Below are 21,019 nucleotides of genomic sequence, written 5' to 3'. Positions count from 1 at the left end.
CGTGGAACTGAGATATACATCGGCCTTGATAATCCTGGAGAAGACTCGAAAGAATCATTCCCTTAACTGTTTAGCGAGATCAATGTATTTCATTATACCTTGATAATTAGCGGTATTAACCTTCTGACAGTAGATAATCGAAGCCTTCTATGAATTTGCCCAAAATCCATTTCTGGCCAAAGAATTGTGTTCGACCATTCTAAAGTTGAGGGATGCGTGCACGTGATGCCTAGTCTCCAGTGACATCATTATACCGAGTCCAGTAAGTGGGTTGCTGGTTGCTCCGCAACGGTTCTATGCGAACCAATACAATGGTGCGTCAAGTTTGCGATACAGAACGTCGCGCCTAGACCAACCTGAGATTCAATACGATACGAATCTGACGTTCTCTTTCGCGACACACTAAACATTAAATTCGAGATCGATTACGAAAGTGGCGCCTCTTGCCGACTATCACAAACATTGCACTTTCTAAGAAGCTTTTCTTTCTATCTTGTTTACTTGTTATCGATAAAACCTGTGACACCGCCCTGGGAATTAACACGCGACAATGGTTAGTAAATGAATCCACTTGCCAGCGGAGCTCCTTGCATCGATCATCTCTCCTTTTAAGATACGATTGACTGGAACAGATGCTTACATGATCCAGGCCATGCCAGCGGGTTATAAGCCATCACCTCTAGGATACGGCTCTCCTCGAAGTTCTCCTTTCCGCAGACCGGAATCCCCTGCGTCACCCACGACGCCCAGGTTTACAACAACGCCAACACAGTCACCGACGAAAGTTGGCAACGTGCATACCCCTTCGAGATTTGCTGCCACAGTAGAGTCGCCTACAAGCAGCACGGACAGCTATACTCCCCGTGGACAGGTCCAGACGAACGAGATGCCGCTTCCCCACTCTCTCGCTTCTCCAGCGCATATATCCTCGTCACGTCCACAAGCACCGTTACAGGGGAACGCACTTTCGCAATTACAACCAGCGCAGCTCCGCGTTCTAAGGGATGGGTTCCAAATTTTGGATAGAGACAGTGATGGGGTCGTAAATAGGGAAGACGTCGCAGACATGCTCAACCAGCTAGGTATATTACACCACTCATAATCAAGCCATTGAAGACCAATGCTTACGAATATGGTTTCTTAGGACTGCCTTCTGGCCCATCCGACATATCACAGTTCTTCCCGCCAGGGGGACCGCAGACCACGACCCTTGCAGTATTCCTCAATTCGATAGCTTCGACATTGGCCGCGATGTCGCCCAGCGTGGAGCTCCTGTCTGCCTTTTCCGCCTTCGACGACGATGACAGTGGCCAGGTAGACCTTAACGAGCTCCGAGATGCGCTACTGCATACCGCGCCGGAGCCAGGAGAGAGGGCTCTGACGCCGTTGGAGGTTGACAAGATCATGGTTGGATTCAGTGGTAGAAGGGCTTTCAGCAAGAACAGCATGGCTGGCGGTCTCGGCAAACGCGGCGAGGTTTTCAAGTACCAGGAGTTCGTGAATTCCATCGTCGGCGGAAACGGATCGTCAGAGCCTACTTCCCACGAAAACTCCGAGGGATGAGGTCGTATTGGCGAGAGGACCTTGTATAATCTATGTGGAATTTTTGGAATCAGGGGCTTCATCCAAAGGTTTATGGGGACAAGGGCTTAGGGAACGTATGCCCTGGTGCTAAGGAGTTTGAGTGGACAAGTACGGTAAAGGTTCATTGCTATTAGTCTGCGAACAACCCGGATTAATATGGCTTTCTTCGTATTGCAGGACTTAGATATCTAGGTACCTATGTTGGTGGTTGTTGATGGTCCCCCTTGGGATCCCAAAGAACACAGTCCCAACATGGTTGAACTAATTAATATACTGACCGATATATGGTCTATCAAAAAGCTATTTGGAATACGAATCTAATTATATAGGCTGAGGTTGCCATTCGCCAAGCACTCCATGCTGTTACGATACTGTACAATCATCCATCGGAACATTACCAAAGAATTGGAGTTACATGAGTAGTGTTGATAAGGTATGCAGAGACGGAACAATGTTGTCCATGTTTGGATTACCTATAACTTCAAATTATCCCCGTATATTCGTGTCAAACAACACTAACAAATTTACTTGCAAATATTTACAAAAAGGAGGTGATACATACATAGGTTACTGAGCAAACAATATGGGGATGAAAATCATCACTTTACATCAATATCAAGGACCGACGATGTTACAAACTTACCCTTCGATTACTAAATGTGGTTTGCTGCTTATACGGTTGTAGTACAAACAGCGTTAAACGTTATCAATCAAACCCTGAACCAGCGTTGAGACAATTCTCGAGTTTTGATTGGCCTAAGCGACTAGAGTAAACCGTTACCTTCTGTTCCAGCTTTAAGCATGTGAAGGTATCGGGGACTAACCACCGAATAAAACGATCTTCAACAACAGATAATCCAATATGGGTGACGAGTCACTCGGTGAGCATCCTTGAGCCATGTGCTCCCAGGTACGTAGCCTAGGTTAATCAGATAATTATTACAGTCAGAGAGCTGAAGTTGAAACAAATCCACATCATCATCCACTTCGCCCGCTGTGGGAACAATAGGAATTATACGCGGTTACAATCACAACTTGGCGGCTTGGCAAAATCAAAAGACTCTCGACAGAGTACTTACATCATCTAAACGCATCTTCCCGCTTGGCCCAAGCGCCTGGATACATGCCTCAGTCTCTGAGTCTCTTACATCAGACTTGTACCTTCCCCATAGAAGCTTCGAGAATCGGTGGAAGAGAGAGGGAACCTATTGGCTGGAGGAAGGTGGGAGAGTGGATATAGTGGGTATAATGTCTAGTTTACAAGGGTCCTCCTGCCGCTCCTCGGAACGATCCATGTGACCCCTGTCCATCTTCTCATCTCGGCTTACCAGGATTCAGTACTCCGCGTACAGTATTAGCGACCTCGGGAGATACATATGATGATCAATTCGAGGTTTGATGAGATTCATATCATGAAGGAGGCAGAGGAGACGGAGGAGGCAGGATAGAAGGTCGAGATAGGGTTGAGGAGGGTGTGTCAACGTGTTGCCGCAGCGAGCGCTGTAGCAGGTACGACAGTTTGTGTGGTTCAGCCTCTCCTATTGCGAGTGTGACGACAGGATTGGCCTGACAGAATACTACGTGAACAAGCGTACCGGAAATATATGACCATTGAGAACCCCATACTTACGTTACAGACGCTAAAGATTTGTAAACAAAGTCATGCCTTCGACCTGGCTATTGGTGAACCGAGCATACAACCATCCTGAGTTTAATCAACGTGGATGGATATTGGGTAGAATTATAGTGTTGTCAGTGGTGATAGTGGTAAAGGTTACTACATGCAGTATGTGGTAGTATGCGATAGTGGGGGGGCTGGAACAGGATGGCAATTGCTGGTTGACGGGCTTAGTCGAGTGGCATTTCCTAGGCAGTGACATGTATGTATTGGCAACTTTTGGTCAGTGCATAGAACCCGCTAGCTGACCAAGTACTCGGGACTTCCGTCTTTTTTTCTTTTCTGGGGGCTTCCCCAAAATTTCACAAATTTCAAACCCCAGCCTAACGATTTATTATTCTCAACTCAACAAGAGCAGCCCTGGAGCACATCACTATCTGCTTTAGTGCATGTTGGCTGTGCGCAGTGCCGTGCAGTGCTATCCCGTAAATGCAAAGTTTCTCGACGGGCTGATAAATCGTAACCTTGAACTCCTTGTTGTCATCTTTTTTTCACAATTTCTATCCTAAAAAAACATTTAGTCCGTCCGTCCCTCTCGTCCCTCACAATTCCCCAAACCTTCTTTTACTTCTCGCCGCGCTTCACTGCTTCGGCTATTCCCTAGTCCTACCTCGAAAAGCTACCGCTATCTGGGACCGTCCTACTTAGTACCTAAGTCGCTGTCAACTTGCGCCTTTCTATCTAGATCAAGGTTTTTTTTCTCCACCAATACGATTGAAGGAAAAAAAAAGAGGAAAGGAGAGGGGAATCGACAGTACTCTATTTCTTCCTTGCAGCCTGCGACCCGCTCAAGGACTGTTGGTTATCCAAAGGCGAGATTAGTACGGCGGTCTGTCATAATTCAGGAGGATTGCAGTGTAAGTGATATTGCCTAATTAGCTATCCGGATACCTGGGAGAAAAAGAATACGCCACGCAAATAACCGACCAATTCTTTTATTCTTTTTTTCTGCATATAAACATATAACGTCTATTGTCCTACATTGAATTGGCCTCAAGCGATTGGGATGAAATTGAACCTATCATTAAATATTTTTTATTTCGATTCTTGGGTAACTCGACTAACATTTTTTTTCTGTCCCACTAGAGCCGACCGGGATCCAGCATCGAGCAGAAGGCTGTCGAAGGCGGCGTTTGAGGCGGAAGGAACTATTAATTACCTTGTCTTAGGTAATAAATAGAGCGATAGGGGTGTGGGAACTCGGAGACTACGTACCACTTAACCACGCTTGATTAAAGCCGAAAACTCGCATTCCACCTTCCAAATGAAGGGCCTATTCGTTTCTAAAAAATCTCCAAAGAAGACGACAGCAGGCGACAACACCGAATCTAGCACCGGCCCCCACCATCACCAAGAAAAAGTGCAGCCGCAAATCCCTCGTTCCGAACAAACTTCGCCGGTGAAGCCTTCTCCTTCGTCATCATCCAAATCTCCAACTAAGAAACCCGTACGCCCCGCATCGCCTGCTCAGCGGGAGCAGCCCAAACCTCGAAGTTCTCGCTCCTACGCGAGACACTCGACTGATCAAGGCTCGTCTTCCTCGAGACGCAGTAAAGTTGATCCGAACACTCACCCTCTTAATTTGCATCCGGACGAGATCAAACGTTTATCTGCTCAATACAACATGACCACCCGGGCATCGCTTGACAAGATGGATGTCGACAAAGATACCCCGGCCGCAACACCCTCCTCGCCGCCTCCTGTACAGCCGCAAGCACAGTCCTCTTTTGCTGTTCCTGTTAAATCTCCCAAGGTCACCGCCACTCCCAAGACCAATGGAGTGAAGAACGGTACAAACGATGAGCCGCAGGGGCCAGCTCCTCCGCCTCACAAGTCTAACCCTTCTAGTCCGGTACCTAACGATGCTGAGCTAGCCGAAGCTCATAAGAGCGATGGAAACAGGTTCTTCAAGCAGAGAGATTACGCTCGAGCAATTGCTGAGTACACAAGTGGTAGGTGCCTGCAAGATTTGCCTGCTGCAAGGACTTTAAACTAATATTTACTAGCTATTCAACTTATGCCCAACGAGCCTACCTACCTTAGCAACCGTGCCGCAGCTTACATGTCCGATTGCCGGTACGAGGCGGCTTTGGATGACTGCACGCGTGCCGTGGACTTGGACCCTAACAATGCCAAGTTCCTATTGCGTCTAGCTCGTATCTACACAAATCTCGGACGTCCCGAAGAGGCGCTGATGACCTTTGATCGCATTCGTCCGGCGGCCTCTGCTAAAGATATGGCCGCCGCTAGGGAGATGATGCATCACGTTAAAGCTGCTCAGGACGCTCTCGACCGTGGTACTAGTGGTTCTATGGTTCTACATGCGTTAGACCAGGCTGAGAAGTTGCTTGGACCTAGAGCTTCGAAGCCTCGAAAGTGGCAGCTAATGCGAGGCAACGCTTATCTTAAGATGGGAGGCGCCAATTCCTTTGGAGAGGCCCAGAACGTGGCCATGGGACTTCTAAGACTTAATAACCAGGATCCAGAAGCATTGGTTTTGCGTGGCCGCGCTTTGTATGCTCAGGGCGAGAATGAAAAGGCTATCCAACATTTCCGACAAGCATTGAGCTGCGATCCCGACTTTAAGGATGCTGTTAAATGGCTTCGAACCGTACAGAAGCTAGACCGGATGAAGGAGGAGGGCAACGTGGACTACAAGGCCGGTAGATGGGAGGCTGCATTCAACAAGTACTCCGCTGCCCTGGAGGTGGATCCTACAAACAGAGGCACAAACTCGAAGCTCTACCAGAACCGAGCGTTGTGTCGACTTAAGCTGAAGCAATTCAATGAGGCGATTGTTGATTGCGAAAGGGCTATCGCCCTTGATTCTACATACATCAAGGCGAGAAAGACCAAGGCTAATGCATTGGGCCAAGCTGATAGATGGGAGGACTGCGTTCGTGAATGGAAGTCTATTCAAGAGCTAGATCCGGAGGACCGCAGCATACCCAAAGAGATCCGTCGAGCAGAGCTGGAACTTAAGAAGAGCCAACGCAAGGATTACTACAAGATCCTCAATGTCGACAAGAATGCCGATGAGAATGGCATCAAGAAAGCTTACCGCAAGCTCGCCATCATTCACCACCCGGACAAGAACCCCGGCGACGAGGCTGCCGCTGAACGTTTCAAGGACATTGGTGAAGCTTACGAGACATTGAGCGACCCTCAGTATGTATTGATACATGATACCCTAGCAATGCTTATGCTAATGAATAAACTACAGAAAGCGCGCTCGATACGACAGTGGCGAGGATCTGATAGATCCCTCCGATATGTTCGGCGGTGGCATGGGAGGTGGAATGGCCGGCGGGATCGATCCGGAGATCCTATTCAGCATGATGAATGGTGGCGCATCTTTCGGTGGTCACCAAGGCTTCGGCGGTGGCGGATTTGGTGGCCGCACACGCCCGCAGGGATTCCCGGGTGGTTTCCACTTCTCGGGTTGACAATCCCAGCCTGAATCGGAAGTTTTCAGTGGCGAATCCGACTCTGATCAAGATGCCAGTTCTGAAAATGAGCGATCAGCTTGGGACCGATCCGCACAAAAGTCTTCCTATGAAGCAGGTTTGGAGAAAAGGATCGCACGATTCCGGTGGTCCTTGATGGCGATAGCCGGCTCGTTTGTCTTCCTCCCGCTGGAGTTGGCCACGACAGTCCTCGTGCTGTATATGTGCGTTGTTATTGCAAGGTCGTCAGGCATCACAAATGGGATCCTGTAAACAATCGGAATTTGGGGATAGACAGTTCATCACCCGGCGTTAGGATCATTGAAAGTCATTTGCGTGGAGGTCTGTCTGCCTTGGACAATGGCGACATAACGACCGTATAGGAACGAGCAAGGATATGTGCTCACAAAAGAGTACTAATTATTTTTAGACAGCTCAATGACATGCATGAAACTCGTTCGCTTCGTTTTAGACGATACACCCATCTATTGGCCTTTCTTCTGGTGTATAGATCTTTACTATCTTGATTGATTCATGTTGTTATGGGTGATGCTTCTTGTACGAGTCTTTATGAGAGAATTGAGATACGTTTCAGTGCATAATAGAGACGATTAACTTCCAGTCATTAATCTTATTGCTGTCGAAGATACCTAAATAGGAACGGTACCTGATTAATGTGATACATGTGATACCATCAAGGTCGAGTTAAGCGTGACCTATCCATGCGGCCGGCAACCGAGCCAAAGTTTAGAGAAGGTCCGGCTTCCGGGACTAAAATAGGATCCATACCATGGATGGGGTTGGGTGTTACCCTTTTAAGCGAACTACATCTTATCAATCTCCCAAGTTGGGGGACAATTGAACCTACCCACTTCAACCAACTTCAACCAACCCGAAGCTGGAATCTACCAGCCAAGCATCTTTCCAACTGCTCACGACGACGAAAGATGTAACCTCAATCGTTTTCTTTTCTTAGGTAGATTATTACTATACGAGTCTAGGAAACGGAATTCTATCACCGACGACTAGAGTCCGAATCGTCCGAACTCAACCGACCCCTCCGCAGAACCGGCGCGCCCGTTACGAATCATCCCAAACCTAACACCAATGGCGCGCTCCCGATTCCTCACGCGCATCCTGCCCTTCAGCCCGACGGCGACGCCGACCCAGGCGGCCACGTACCTGCTGGGCATCGCGCTCTTCAGCATCTCGTTCCTGGTGTTCCTCAACTCGGCCGTCTCGTTCTTGATCACGGACCTGCTGGGCGTCAAGACGGGGGTCGGCGACATCGTCGGCACGCTGGGGTTCGTCGACGAGCTCGTCGCCCTCGTGGCGTGCCCGGCCTGGGGCCTCGTCAGCGACCGCCTCGGCGTCCGCTGGGTCGCCGTCCTGGGATACGCGATCATCGGCGTCAGCCTGTTCTGCTTCGTCCAGGCCAGGGACGTCTACCCCAGCCTGGTGTTCGCCAGGATCGCGTTCGCGCTCGGAGCTACGGCCGCCGCGACTATGGTCACGGCCATCTTGCCCGTGCTTACGGATGATAACAGGGAGGTGAGCGATGAGGAGGACGAGGCGCTGGGGAATGGAAGTGGGAATGCGGAGAGTAGGAGCGTGGGGAGCGGCGGCTCGAGCCGTAAGTCGGGTCATAATGCTAGGGATAGTGTGGCTTTGAGCTTGGAGAGCGAGGCGACGATTACCCCGGAGCGATTCACGCAGCGCAATAGGAGTAATACAGGAAGTAGCAGTTACATATCAGATGACTCCTCTGACGCATACGGTAGCGTCGAGGGTAGCGGTCGTAGACCGTCCGCTTTAGCCGGATATGTCGGCCTATTCACGGGCTGCGGAGCTTTAGTCGCCTTGATCCTCTTCCTACCGCTGCCAGCCCAGTTCTCCAAGAAAGAGGGCGTTACACCCGCAGAGGCTATCACGGATAGCTTCTACGTAGTTGGTGCCGTTGCGCTCGCTGTGTCTATTTTCGTATTTTTCGGCCTACGTGGGCTAAAAGGCGAAGAAGGGAAGGGGTGGCGCATGCTCCTCAACTTGCGCAAGCCGCAAAACACTGCCAACTCTAACTCTAACACTCATTCTGACGGGCCCTCTTCCTCTTCGGCAGCAGTCGCCGCGATCAAGGGACCGCTTCCGTACCATCGCCTCCTCCTCTCGTCCCTCCGCCTCGGCGCCACGGACCCGCACATCGCGCTCGGATACCTAGGCGGGTTCGTAGCGCGCGCGAGCACGGTAGCCATCTCGCTCTTTGTTCCGCTATACGTGAATTCCTTCTTCATCGGCAACGGCTTCTGCCGCGGCTCGCCCAACGACCCCTCCCCCGAGCTCAAGAAGGAGTGCCGCGCCGCATACGTCCTAGCTTCGATCCTAACCGGCGTCGCGCAGCTCGCGGCCCTGCTCTGCGCGCCCTTGTTTGGGTACGCCAGTCGCAGCGGCGCCGGCATCAATTACCCTCTCGTGATTGCCGCGCTGCTGGGCATGGCCGGGTATATCGCGTTTCCGAAGCTGCAGAGCCCCGAGTACAGGGACGTGGACGGACGCGGTGGCGGTCCGGCGGTTTTCTTGGTCGTCATGTTGATCGGCGTCAGCCAGATCGGGGCCATAGTATGCAGTCTCGGATCTCTAGGACGTGGTGTTCTGACCGTCGATGCGCCTAACCTCGACGTCGACGAGGAAGAGGAGGGGAGCGTTACTGCGAGGGGGTCCGAGACGGATGCGCTGTTAGGGTCTGACGGAGGTAGCAGCACTGCGCTCGCCTTAAGAGGGAAAGGGGAGCCGGCGTCCCGCGTGCAGCTTAAGGGCTCCATCGCGGGTGTGTATTCATGGTGCGGTGGCGCGGCTATCCTGCTGCTGACCAAGCTCGGCGGGTACATGTTCGACGCCGTGGCGCCCGGTGCCCCGTTCTACATGATGGCCGGGTTCAACGGCGCCCTGCTCGTCGCTAGCTTGGGCATCGGATTCGCGAACGGGAGGGGTGGGAGGTATGAGAGTAGGAGTCGGTCGCCGAGTCTGTGAGGATAGGGTGAAGAGCGTGTGGTAGAGTGTAAGAGAGAAGAGAATGGTGCGGGGCGAGGGTAAGGGAAACGGAAAGCATAGGAGCAAAGAACGGGGAAAGGAGACGGGCTGCATGGCTGAATTAAGTGTAATAATACATACTGATTGTCTATATATAGTGCATGGGACAGCGAATTGAAAAAATTAAGATGAAAGCAATATCGCATATCACGTATGTCTCTCGGGTGAGAAGTTGTCGCCACAAATAACTTAATGGCAGACATGTTATACGATCGATCAGAGAAACATAATTATTATTATTAGAGTGCTCGATTAAACGTTTACACTCAAGAATGCTCATTTATACTTTATCGATATTATATAGACCGGCTCCCCCGAGACACCGTTTCGGATGTTCAGGAGAGCAACCAACGAAAACGACTCAGAAACACCTTTCTACTTTTCTTTTCAATTCCCAGTCCGCATAATTCGTATCTTTGTTCGTTTTTAGCTATAAACTTAGCCCAGCGCTACCGACGGCTGGTTCGACGCCATCTTCTTAGCGACGGAACCGTATTTAGCTTGCCAGGCGTAGAAATAGACCAACGCCGCGAAGGGTTGGCCAAGGACCGTAAAGGAGACCCAAAAGATGCAGTTCCCGATGAGTCTACCATTAGGCCCCTGCATTCTCTCGAATATCCGAGTGACCCAGATTAGCGGGATCTGAACGAGCATACCCATGAACGCAACGCCTACCATCTAGTCAGTTTAATTATATTTGTGGATTGCGGAGACGGCAAGGACTTACCGATGATATTCTTCGTCGGTATCCCAACAAGCAGCTCGTGCAACACAGCTGAGACGAAAAATACAGCGATACTAGCCAGCCTCATATTCCAACCCCTGCCTATCAGAGGCGAGAAGATATGCCTCTTCATGAATTGGTAGACAGGTTTGTTCCATAGCCTCCAGTAATCGCCCAATCCAGCCGAGTTCCACCAGTCGTCGTAGAAGGAGCGGTCACCAAAACGCATGACCTCGGCTAATGCGTTAAGAGCTGACTGGAACAGAGCAAAGAAGCCTGCTAACCAGATAATAAGCGAGATGGTAGAAAGCTTTAGGAGCCGCTCGACAATGGAAATTAAATCCAAGTGATTGATTTTGTCTAGCGAGTTCCATAGGACCGGCGCTGCGTATTGGGCGCTGCAAAACCAGATGAATACACTCAGGCAAACAACTTCACCGAGCCTCTTCAGGACGAATATCCATCTGATGTTATCCGTCCGAGGATATACTGGCTGGTATACTAATGTTGGCGCCCACCAGAAATAAATCAGATTTGTCATAGTAATATTCTGGGGATACGGGCACTGAGCATATAATTCAGGCAACAAAGCCAATTCGCCCTTAACTGGATGAAGATATGCGTGTCGCAAATCCCTATTTGTGAGAGCATATGAAACCACCTTCATGTAGACGATGATAACATGAAGCTCCGTTATAGTACCGATCAAAGGGTGGAATATATGGAAGTAGACGACCCAGCTATGAACAGCTAGAGCCAGAGTCGCGTTGAAAAGATGGGCCGTTCGAATACTCCTCCATTTAGATTCAAATTTGGCTTGCTGGTCCTCAGTCGGGCTCGTTGATCCTCCTTTGCTAATCGATTGAGCGCGCGAGATTCGCGCTTGCTTGGCGGCGTACCATTCGAACGAATATGCGATGAATAGGTGGCAAGGAACGAGTATATATAGTAGAAAGCCAAGAATGACATCCTTTCGCCGGAAGTCGTGGCAAGTTATACATATTAAGTTCCCATACTACATGCGTGTAAGTCTATATCCAACCAATTTTGCGATTTTGAGGTGTAAACCAACCTTTTGCATGTTCTCTATTACCAATCGCAAATTCCCAACGACTAGAAAACATCAGTATATTGTGAGACCCGTCGCAAAGTGACCAAGGAGTTGTACCTAGCACGATAACCATGAGATTCCTAAACCCCAGGAAACTAGGAGTGGCTCTCGCATCATGGCTTAGTGTGGAAGGTCTTGATTCGGAGTGAACTGCTGTAACATGTCTATACTTTTTGAACGTGAATGTCTTTTTCTCCCCATTGGTTTGTTCGTCCGAGTTCGCGGCCTTGCCATTAGTCCCATTCACGGCACCGACCCGTCGAAGCGCAGCTGTTCCCGTATCTGTTTCCACGCTTGTAGCAGTGGCCGAATCCATGGTGGATTTGTATAATCGAATAATTATGCGGGTGCTGGCAGTGTGGTTTGATAGCTGGGATATATAGTCGTCGGTTTTCGAGGGCCTCCGAAGGGGAGTAGGGAAAGTTGAAAGGTAGCTACGAAGGAAATATATTGCGAAACAATAACCTTGCAAGTATTAGCGATAGTCTCACAAAGTTCACTTCTTTCCATAGTCTCAAGTACACAACGCCACCTTAACAGAGGCGCGATCCTTCAGCTGTTGAAGGAGGAGAGGATCTAAGACATAGACTTGGTTGATTGATGCTCGTATTGCGAATTGGGTTTAACAAGAAGAGCAATACGTACATATATCAATAACTGTAGTAGGAAGAGATAACACTCTCGCATACGCACATCCTAGATATCCGAGATAGGAGACAGCAGTTTCCGAGCTCCTCCTATGCAGCTGTAAGTGATTGGTGATTGGTGTGGATGCTTAAGTGTTGTCGATTGGACCAATTGGAATGTTACAAGCACCGGCGACATGTAAGAAGATGGAGGAAGTTGTAAGAAATGCGATTAGAAGCAAGAGGATATCCGTTTCATAAACGTCGAACTGTAAACCTCGGGTTCTCCCTTGGCTTAACCTTAACCCTAATTGAGTCTTTACAGATAAAACTGCAGTAATAAGTATCGCCATTATTGCATCAGACCCTGTCGATCGAGGTAAGTGGGGACAATGGAAGCTCCTCCCCCCTCTGTCGCATTGGAAGAACCTTTGATTAGTGGGTCCAAAGACGCGGCTACTATCTAGGCTCGATCATGTTGAATCTTCTCTTTCACGCCTTCTTGTATATAAATATTACCAAATAGTACCCCATAACTTTCGGTGGTGAGGTTGACTGTAACCAGGGCGAAGTTTGGGATTCGATAGAGCGGAATCATTCTTTACTTCGTACGACCGATGAGAGACAACCATCTAAGCATAACACGTTAATTGGGAAGTGGAACATTGAAAGAAAAAAAATTCGTCCAGGAGGCGAGCAGCAACATTGATGCAACGTCAATTGACATGTGAAAAAACGCTTGGCCGTGAGAATTTCGCTCCGTCAAATGATAACGAGATAAGTCTAGCTAGGTGATAAAAAAGAAGAGAAAAAAAAAGGCAACTTGCAAGGTTATAGAAGCCGAGAACGCCGTTGAAGCTGCCACAGAGCTACCTAGCCACATGCCTACCTGGGTAGGTACTTCCGTACGTACCTACGGGCGTCACTACGGACACCCCACAAGTACCTATACGTGGCTGTTTTCTGCCAAGTGGGACATGTGGCTCAACAGGTAGCTTCAGCCGCAGCCTTCCATTGTACATGTCACAAAGCAACAAGCTACCTAGGTAAGCTCCCTGCAGGTGGTCTACATAACCTTACCTAATTATTTGCAGACGTCGATTTACCTCGCGTTTGTAGCCTTTCTCAATCCACCCTCACCCAATCACCTACCACCTAACCAAACAACATCATCTTTCCTTGCCTTCACAACAACTTCCGTTGTAATCAGTGAAGTCCTTTCCTTATAAACCGTCCTCTTTTATGCGACAGTAAAAACCGACATGTCCTACGAGCCACGCGGCGATCATGCCGCGCAAGGCGGGCACGATTCTGGCGGCTTTGTAAGAGCCAGAGGTCGACGTGAGTATCTTATTTCATAGTATAATTCCCTTGCACTTTCAAGACTGGGTATCCATGTTTGAGCCTCTCACAATCGCGGCCAGTTGTCGCGTTCGTATCATGATCTCGATCCGTCTACCCAGCATTTTTTTCAGCGGTCTTCTTATTTTTATTTTGTATATTTTCATGTACTAATATTCGCTTATAGGTCCTGTCACTGATTATGGTTCCACACTTGCTCATTGGATGCGCAACCGCGAACCACGCTTCAAGGGAGCCTTCAAAGGCGAAGCTGAACGTCCCAGTGCTAGTTACATTGTTGACGTAAGTTCAGCATTCCAATATTTCGAACTCGAAAGTACTGACTTATGACCAGATGTTACCACCCTTGGCAAGAGTAACCAATCCGGCTGACTCTGTTCCTACCAAGCACCTCCATTCATCTCTCAACAAGATAAAGCACCCCGTGAATGTTGTGCGATGGACTCCTGAGGGACGCAGACTGCTCACCGCATCGAGCAGCGGTGAATTTACTCTATGGAACGGTACCGGTTTCAACTTCGAGACCATCATGCAAGCGCATGACGTTGCTATTCGGGCTTTAGCCTATTCTCACAGCGACGATTGGCTGATCTCAGCTGACCATGACGGCATCATCAAATACTGGCAACCGAACTTTAACAACGTCCAAGTGATCCAAGGTCATACCGACCCCATCCGAGATCTCGCATTCAGTCCCAATGATTCTAAATTTGTCACGGCATCGGATGATTCGTCGCTTAAGATATTCGACTTTGCTGGAGGTGTGTCTGAATCGACGCTTCAAGGACACGGCTGGGATGCAAAGAGCTGTGACTGGCATCCCACGAAAGGCTTGATAGTTTCGGGATCCAAGGATCATCTTGTCAAACTCTGGGACCCTCGGACTCAGCGATGCCTCACTACCCTCCACGGCCACAAGAATACCATTACGAAGACCTCGTTTGAGCGCGTCATGGGCTGGTGTCTTGCAACTTCAGCGCGAGATCAGACCGCGAGAATCTTCGACATACGAATGATGCGAGACATCTGCCTTCTTAGAGGCCACGAGAAGGACATTTCAACCCTTGCATGGCATCCGATCCATTCGAATCTACTGAGCACTGGAGGTAGCGAGGGATCTTTATTCCACTACCTATTAGACGAACCTAATACACCACCTGGCCAAGCCATTAGCACGGCCGTCTACGAAAGCCCAGATCCATTGACAGCTCCCGCGCAGTCCATATACCCGACGCACAAGGTTCCATTCGCTCATGATTTCGCGATCTGGTCCCTCGATTGGCACCCTCTTGGCCACGTTTTGGCATCAGGCTCGAATGACCGCATTACGAGATTCTGGTCCCGCGGTAGACCTGGTGAGACGGATATCTTCCAAGATAGATATCACATTGGTGAAGCGGCCGCCGAAGCTCAAGGGACCTGGGACCGACGCGGTGGTCGCCGTCAACGCCAAGAGGAGGAAGAGCAGGAGCTTGAAGACGAGATGGAAGGTTTGGTTGATCAGAAGATGCCGCTTAAGCAACCAGTATCCGCATTCCCGGGCCTTCCTGGTCTTTCCTTGCCCGTGAACGGAATTCCACCACCTCCTATTCCCGGAGTTAGTTCTGCTCCCACTTCAGTTACCGCTCCACCTCTGCCGTTCCCTATCCCTGGTGCAGCCGGTGCTCCGCCGCTTCCGCTACCTGGTGGCTTGGATCCCACCAATCCAGCCGATTTTGCTAAGATAGCGGAGCTTATGCAGAAGGCTGGCTTACCTCCTCCTCCACCTCCGGGCATGCTGCCACCTGGTTTTATCCCGCCTCCTAACTTTGCGGCTCCACCGGGTTTCATACCCCCTCCACCCCCTGTCTTTGCATCAGGAGGGGTCGACATGCAAGCTGACGGCAGCAACGGCGGCCGGAGACGTGCACCTCTTCCTAGTCAAGAAGAGAGTTTGCGAATGGAGCAGAAGAGGGGAAATTACACTCGGGTCCGCTAGTGCCCTTCGAGTCCCATTCCCCTTTTGCCTCAGACATACGCAAACGTGCCGTCCCCATCTGCCCAAACCACCCGCGGAACAAGCTCAGGATACTCAGGAAACCTCGGATGCACTGGACTTTCTAGTCCAGATAGGGTGGGGTGTCCCTCAATCCCTGTGAAACAGAAGGATCCCATCAGCCCAAGTCGCTCAGGAACTTTGGATCTGAGCATGACAGATCGGGCCCTGGCTAATGGAAGACGAATAAGTGATCTTCATCGAGCTGCATGCTCGAAGCCCGAGCCTCTACCTGTGTTAGGTTGGGTAGAAAGTCCCTCTGGGAAGCGCCACAGGTTGGACGTGCCGCCTTATTGGTAAAGCCAACCTATATGATCTTTTAGCGATTTGACCTAAAGTGGTCGGAGTTGATACAGCGGGCGATTTTCGCCAAAAACAAGGACTGGTTGATGGAAGTGTACCTACAAAGCAACTTGCTCCATATTCCAGACAGGCAAGACGATGTATGATGAGGATGGACGATAGATACTCTTTGGTCATAAGAGCTGATACCCGCACATCATTGTCACATAGACTAGCAACGGCGTTAAAGGCGTTGTTAGGGATGACCTGTCTGAGGCTATCTACTTTAGATAGCAATGAATTATGCAAATTCTACAGCGCTATATGCACTTGCAATGTTTTTTTAAACCGATCATCATCGTGTTTTACGAATACTAAGAGGTAAAGACTCGTACACGTGTATGGGGTAAACTACTTAACGACTCAAGAGTAAGTACCTAAATATTATATGGATATGATATGCTATGCTATGCTATGCTATGCTATGCTATGCTACCTAAACCTCAATGCCATTCCATGCCCCAATCCGCCATCGCCGCCGTATGCCGATGCTAGTAACAATAACAAATAGTTGTACATGATTCTTTAAACAATTAGATGTTGTAGATGAGTAGATATGCAGGTAGATTAGTTGTCGAATATCGAAACAGAAAGCCACAAGATTCGCCATGTTCCCGCGAGGAAACGAAAAGATGCAATGCAAAAAAGCCCGTGTATGCGAGTCCGAGGTGTGTGTATCCCAATTAAATTATGTATTTCTTTTTCTTATTTAACTATCCGGCTAGTCTTCTATCCGTAACGTACATCATAGGTCTCGTTTCTTTGAGCCATGCAAGGAATATCATGAGTCGTGACGTTGATGATGAACGAGTTCGTGCTAGCTACTTTAGGTGCCACGAGGAGTAAGTTGATAGGTAGCTAGGTAGGTAGATATGTATGTAGATAGATAGATAGAAGCAACTAGCGCTTCGCAACAGCCGTCGACCCGGGCTTCGCGAACGCCTTCTGCCTGTCGGCGTACTCCTTGATGACCAACGCGCACGTGGTATCGGAGCAGAGCCTCTTGCGGCGCTGCGCGGGCAGCTTGGTAGCGAACTCGAGGCCGCTCGCGCGCTCGACGGCCTCGACGGGGACCTCGAAGTCGGTGATGGGCTTGTCGTTGGGGATGGGCGCGTTGGGCAGGACGAAGGCGCCGATGGCGACGTTGCCGCCGACGGCGCCGTCCTCGGCGAAGATGACCTTGTAGAAGTGCGTCGGCACGGCGACGTTGGGCGGGTTGCCGATCACCTCGTACCGCACGTACCACTTGTTGTCGCTCGGGTCGCGCTTCGGCAGGTACAGCGGCCCCGTCACGATCCGCACGCTCGGGTACCGCCCCGTCAGGTTGCGGCAGAAGTCCTCGAAGTGCGCCCAGTAGTCGCGGTTGAAGCCCTCGCCCACCTGCGGGCACATGTTGGTCAGGTAGAAGGTCTCGTCCATCGCGCCCTGGCTCCACCGCGCGTCCGCCGCGGGCACCTGGTGGCCCCGGTCGTAGCCCGACCGGAAGTAGTCCTTCAGCTTCGCGCGGAACTTGTCCGGCACGGCCTCGTCCTCGAGGAAGACGCTGTGCTTGCGGTCGCCGCCGCGCTGGGCCAGCGACGCCGGGGTTATGTGCTCCACCACCCAGTGCGGGTTGCGCAGCCGCCGGTCGAAGGAGGAGATCAGGGCCTGCCGCGTCGCGACGTCGGCTACGGGGCCCGGGAACCCGTACTCGAAGAGGCCGGACGGGTCGACGGGGCCCAGGGCCGCGGGCGCCGAGGTCGAGTACGGCCCTGGCGCGCCTCCTGCTTGGTTCGGGGGTGTGAAGATCTGTTTGGCTGGGATCGGGATCGGTGCTGATGGTGCTCCTCCGCCCGTCGAGAATGTTGTCGAAGTCGTAGATATGGTTGCGGTGTCGAGTTTTCGCTCGGTCGAGGATCTTAATGAGTACATCGCGGTTGTTATTGCGGCGCCGGCTCCTGCGCTTGCCGCTGCTATGACTGCGAAAGTGGTTTTGGACATTGCGGGCTAAAGAAGGGGCTCCCTGTTGGGAGCTGCTTGCGTGCGACGGGTTTTATACGAAAGGAGGGAAGAGTAAGGGAAAGAAGAGGGAGAATGGCAGTGAGGAAGTCAGGCGCAGGTGTATGAGCAATATGAGGCTCACGAGGGGTATGTTACGGACGCCCTCGTGGTGTTGAGGCGTGCAGCAAATGTCTCGAAGTGAGATCTTCGGAATTTTTTAAGATTTTCAGCCTCGATGTAGCTTTTTTTCACGAAGGCAGTTAGAGGGGTCCCTATCGATAGGCTAGAATTGGTTTAGGGGCTTGATATGCTGTAAGGTACATCTTGTGCACTGACCAACCGTTTATTCTAGTCGAACCCGTCCTCGTGGCGCCTGCCAACCTTAATGGTTACGGACCACCCACCCTCAGCCCTAAGACCAAAGATAGATCTTTCCCCTATCACATGGCAAATGCTGTGTACATCGAAAATGCCTGCTAGATTATGCTTATTTGAGATGCCCATTTGTGAATACCCATGCGCATTCTCGCTTTGGTCACAAGCCCCCTGCCACTCAATCTTGAATTATGACGTCAACCGACTCAGCTATTGTCCTAATATCCGTCCGCGTGTTGATAAATCAAATGATCCCTCTCAATAATTACAGATGATATGATAGTGACTCAGATCGCTTAGATTCTTCAGGCGCGTTGGGATATCAAGGTCGTTTCGATGAAAAGGGGTTGAAATAATTAACGAGAAATGAAGACTTCGATATTATCTCATCCTATAACGAAAACCACCGAGATATCCTCTGTATCGCGAATGCTGCGTCCACAGCCTTTGTCGGTTAAGTTGTGTCGAAAGCTCTTGTAGTTATCAACTTTTACATATTCCGGCCAACACCGAACCTCTCCTCGAAATCATTGACGTCTAAACTCACGCACCATACTTGATTAGCAACGTGGGGGGCCACCTCTTTGGCATCCGTTGACCAGGTCATGATCTCGACGGTATCGTTCTGTTATAGGCTAGTTCGATTCCTGCCTTCAGAGTTCCTCATTAATTCATAACTTTCCTCCTGTCGTTCGATATCATCACCCCTGTCAGGACGAGTTTCACTCAAATTTCGTTTGCTCAGATTCTGGTGTACATCCCGGAGGCCTTTAATGCCCTGTTCAACGATCGAGGGCGTTCCAGCATCAAGACATTCATCATTTTCGTTGGCTAACGCGTATTCAGGCCCGTACTTCTTTAAGGCTTTCTCGAATTTTAGATATTGCACGGCCTGGTGGATTAGTTGAGTGATGGCGACAGCAAGCAGCAAGGTGGCTGTTGTTTGCCCGAAGTCCCAATCGTTCTCGTTCTCTCTGTTTTCGAGGGCGTCTTGATTCTCGGTTCGTAGTCGGATCATCATGTACATATGTACCGGGAATTGGAGAAAGCTAAGGATCAATAGTGGCTTCGCAAATCTTGCTGGGGCAAACAAAGCACCGAACATGACTAGAAGAAGCCATGTCGCCGTGATCGCCACGTATGTCTTGTCGCTGCCCGGGTGGTTTGCATTAGGACCTGCAATGCCCGTCGTTATATAGCAACGACCAAGATCCTCGGAAGTGAGTGACCACCCATCAAGGCGGATTTCAAGGAATACGGTCATCACCAAGAATAGGACTGCGAACATATAAGAGACGCGGAATCGGCCGGTCCAGTGAGACGGTACTATTTGGTGATGCTTCTTCTTTGGCGCCTTAGCTCTCATAATGGTCCAGCAAATGAGGGCGGCTGCGTTGGAGATGCTGGATATTTGTCATAAGGTAAGTAGGTGAGCTCACTTAAAGCTGTCAAAAAAGAAAAGGGATAAGGAGACTTACCCTACGAAGCTGACGGTATCAAAAACTAAATGGAGATGGTAGAGGTCGATACTCTTGGCATTCGAGACTGCAGTAATGATAAGGGCGATTCCTTCATGTCAAATGTGAGCAAAGAACCGTCCTTCAAGAGGTAATAGAGATATAGAATGGCTAATAAATATACGCACCTGTAATCATCTGCAAATCGTTTCCGGTCATCAGAATTTCAGACACAAATCCGAGTCGTTTCTTCTGGCTCGCATGCTCTGGAGTGCCCTCGGGGTGTTGGCTATCAAGCCGGCCAAGTTTTGTTAGGAAAAACACCCAGAAAGATAATACTAGTGAGATGAAGGCCTGTATGCTGAGACCTAGCAAAACCTAAGTGTATTAAGAAGCATTAGATTGGATTCGATTTGAAGACCGAAGGTAAACCACATGAACTCACTCCGTAACCCGCGATATCGGGCATGGCCTCGCCAACCTTCTCACATTGTGTCGGTACTTCAGCAGACTCAGGAGCCTCCATCTTGACTAGAATTATCGGGTTTCAAAGTTACGATACTTGGCGAATAGTTCATAGGGCTGAACAACTGAGTCGCCAAGTTGCCAAGCGAGAACTCGATTGGTGATATATAAGAAGCTAAGAGATTTGAAGACATCCTAAGACCCAAGAATCTGACTTTCTGTCAGCTCGTTATTTGTATCGATTTCTATCGTCCTTCTGCATGCCAAGAATCATAGATTATTTCGACGTACGCGGCTGGGCATTGATTCTCTCAATGAGCTGGCACGAGCTTATACGATTAGTGGTGCTGTGCCGCATTCATGCAGAACGCTGTTTAATTTTGGATGATTAGACGGTCTTGGCAGTCATCGACCGTTGCATGTCGAATCCTAAAGAGGCTGGGATACCTGTAGAAGTATGCGAATCAAAGGAGAATAGTTGGGTTATAGATCCGCAAGTGGTAAACGATCTGATCGAATTGTGGGTGGTCATTTCAGCTATCTGTACGAAAGTGGCTCCTTGTCAGCCCTATTGTCCTGCCCGCTATAACTCCCGTGTGCCACACAATAAAAAAGAGTTATGTGTGGAAAACGAAAGCGATAGCGAGCAAGAAATTATAAGTATGTGCCCAACTGGTCAAAAGATATCTGGAGCAGTAACCACTTTTATTTCTTGCAATGTTAATAGGACATATGCAAAATACCTAGGTT

General features: G+C 49.8%; 7 protein-coding genes across 7 annotated transcripts; 4 read left to right on the top strand and 3 right to left on the bottom strand.

Annotated features, from left to right (window-relative positions):
- The first annotated feature begins 531 nt into the window (after positions 1–531).
- On the top strand, positions 532–2,298 carry F4807DRAFT_411993 (EF-hand). The gene is made up of 2 exons (XM_047996739.1): positions 532–1,082; positions 1,145–2,298. Exons 1-2 carry the CDS (start codon positions 641–643, stop codon positions 1,561–1,563), a joined length of 861 nt encoding a protein of 286 aa, XP_047857413.1. The 5' UTR covers positions 532–640; the 3' UTR covers positions 1,564–2,298.
- A 1,697-nt stretch (positions 2,299–3,995) lies between these two features.
- On the top strand, positions 3,996–7,004 carry F4807DRAFT_303851 (uncharacterized protein). The gene is made up of 3 exons (XM_047994971.1): positions 3,996–5,214; positions 5,269–6,430; positions 6,486–7,004. Exons 1-3 carry the CDS (start codon positions 4,527–4,529, stop codon positions 6,706–6,708), a joined length of 2,073 nt encoding a protein of 690 aa, XP_047857412.1. The 5' UTR covers positions 3,996–4,526; the 3' UTR covers positions 6,709–7,004.
- Positions 7,005–7,575: 571 nt separating this feature from the next.
- F4807DRAFT_303777 (uncharacterized protein) lies at positions 7,576–9,979 on the top strand. Its single transcript, XM_047994969.1, has one exon. The coding sequence runs from the start codon at positions 7,816–7,818 to the stop codon at positions 9,730–9,732; it is 1,917 nt and encodes a 638-aa protein (XP_047857411.1). The 5' UTR covers positions 7,576–7,815; the 3' UTR covers positions 9,733–9,979.
- Position 9,980: 1 nt separating this feature from the next.
- F4807DRAFT_303804 (MBOAT, membrane-bound O-acyltransferase family-domain-containing protein) lies at positions 9,981–12,172 on the bottom strand. The gene is made up of 4 exons (XM_047994970.1): positions 11,685–12,172; positions 11,589–11,629; positions 10,520–11,531; positions 9,981–10,463 (listed from the first exon to the last, which is right to left on the bottom strand). Exons 1-4 carry the CDS (start codon positions 11,941–11,943, stop codon positions 10,231–10,233), a joined length of 1,545 nt encoding a protein of 514 aa, XP_047857410.1. The 5' UTR covers positions 11,944–12,172; the 3' UTR covers positions 9,981–10,230.
- A 1,178-nt stretch (positions 12,173–13,350) lies between these two features.
- Positions 13,351–15,740, top strand: F4807DRAFT_303765 (WD40 repeat-like protein). The gene is made up of 3 exons (XM_047994968.1): positions 13,351–13,594; positions 13,782–13,897; positions 13,950–15,740. Exons 1-3 carry the CDS (start codon positions 13,516–13,518, stop codon positions 15,591–15,593), a joined length of 1,839 nt encoding a protein of 612 aa, XP_047857409.1. The 5' UTR covers positions 13,351–13,515; the 3' UTR covers positions 15,594–15,740.
- Positions 15,741–16,390: 650 nt separating this feature from the next.
- Positions 16,391–18,223, bottom strand: F4807DRAFT_411981 (DNA/RNA non-specific endonuclease). The gene has a single exon (XM_047996738.1). It carries the CDS (start codon positions 17,970–17,972, stop codon positions 16,893–16,895), a length of 1,080 nt encoding a protein of 359 aa, XP_047857408.1. The 5' UTR covers positions 17,973–18,223; the 3' UTR covers positions 16,391–16,892.
- Positions 18,224–18,793: 570 nt separating this feature from the next.
- Positions 18,794–20,468, bottom strand: F4807DRAFT_303704 (uncharacterized protein). The gene is made up of 4 exons (XM_047994967.1): positions 20,250–20,468; positions 19,993–20,182; positions 19,826–19,916; positions 18,794–19,750 (listed from the first exon to the last, which is right to left on the bottom strand). The coding sequence occupies exons 1-4, from the start codon at positions 20,328–20,330 to the stop codon at positions 18,976–18,978; spliced, it is 1,137 nt and encodes a 378-aa protein (XP_047857407.1). The 5' UTR covers positions 20,331–20,468; the 3' UTR covers positions 18,794–18,975.
- Between the last annotated feature and the right edge of the window lie 551 nt (positions 20,469–21,019).

The sequence above is a fragment of the Annulohypoxylon truncatum genome, assembly GCF_022578515.1.
Source record: "Annulohypoxylon truncatum strain CBS 140777 unplaced genomic scaffold F4807scaffold_5, whole genome shotgun sequence".
Lineage (NCBI taxonomy): Eukaryota > Fungi > Ascomycota > Sordariomycetes > Xylariales > Hypoxylaceae > Annulohypoxylon > Annulohypoxylon truncatum.
The sequence above is the reverse complement of the archived record's forward strand: the minus strand, read 5'-3'. Positions and strand labels throughout refer to the sequence as shown.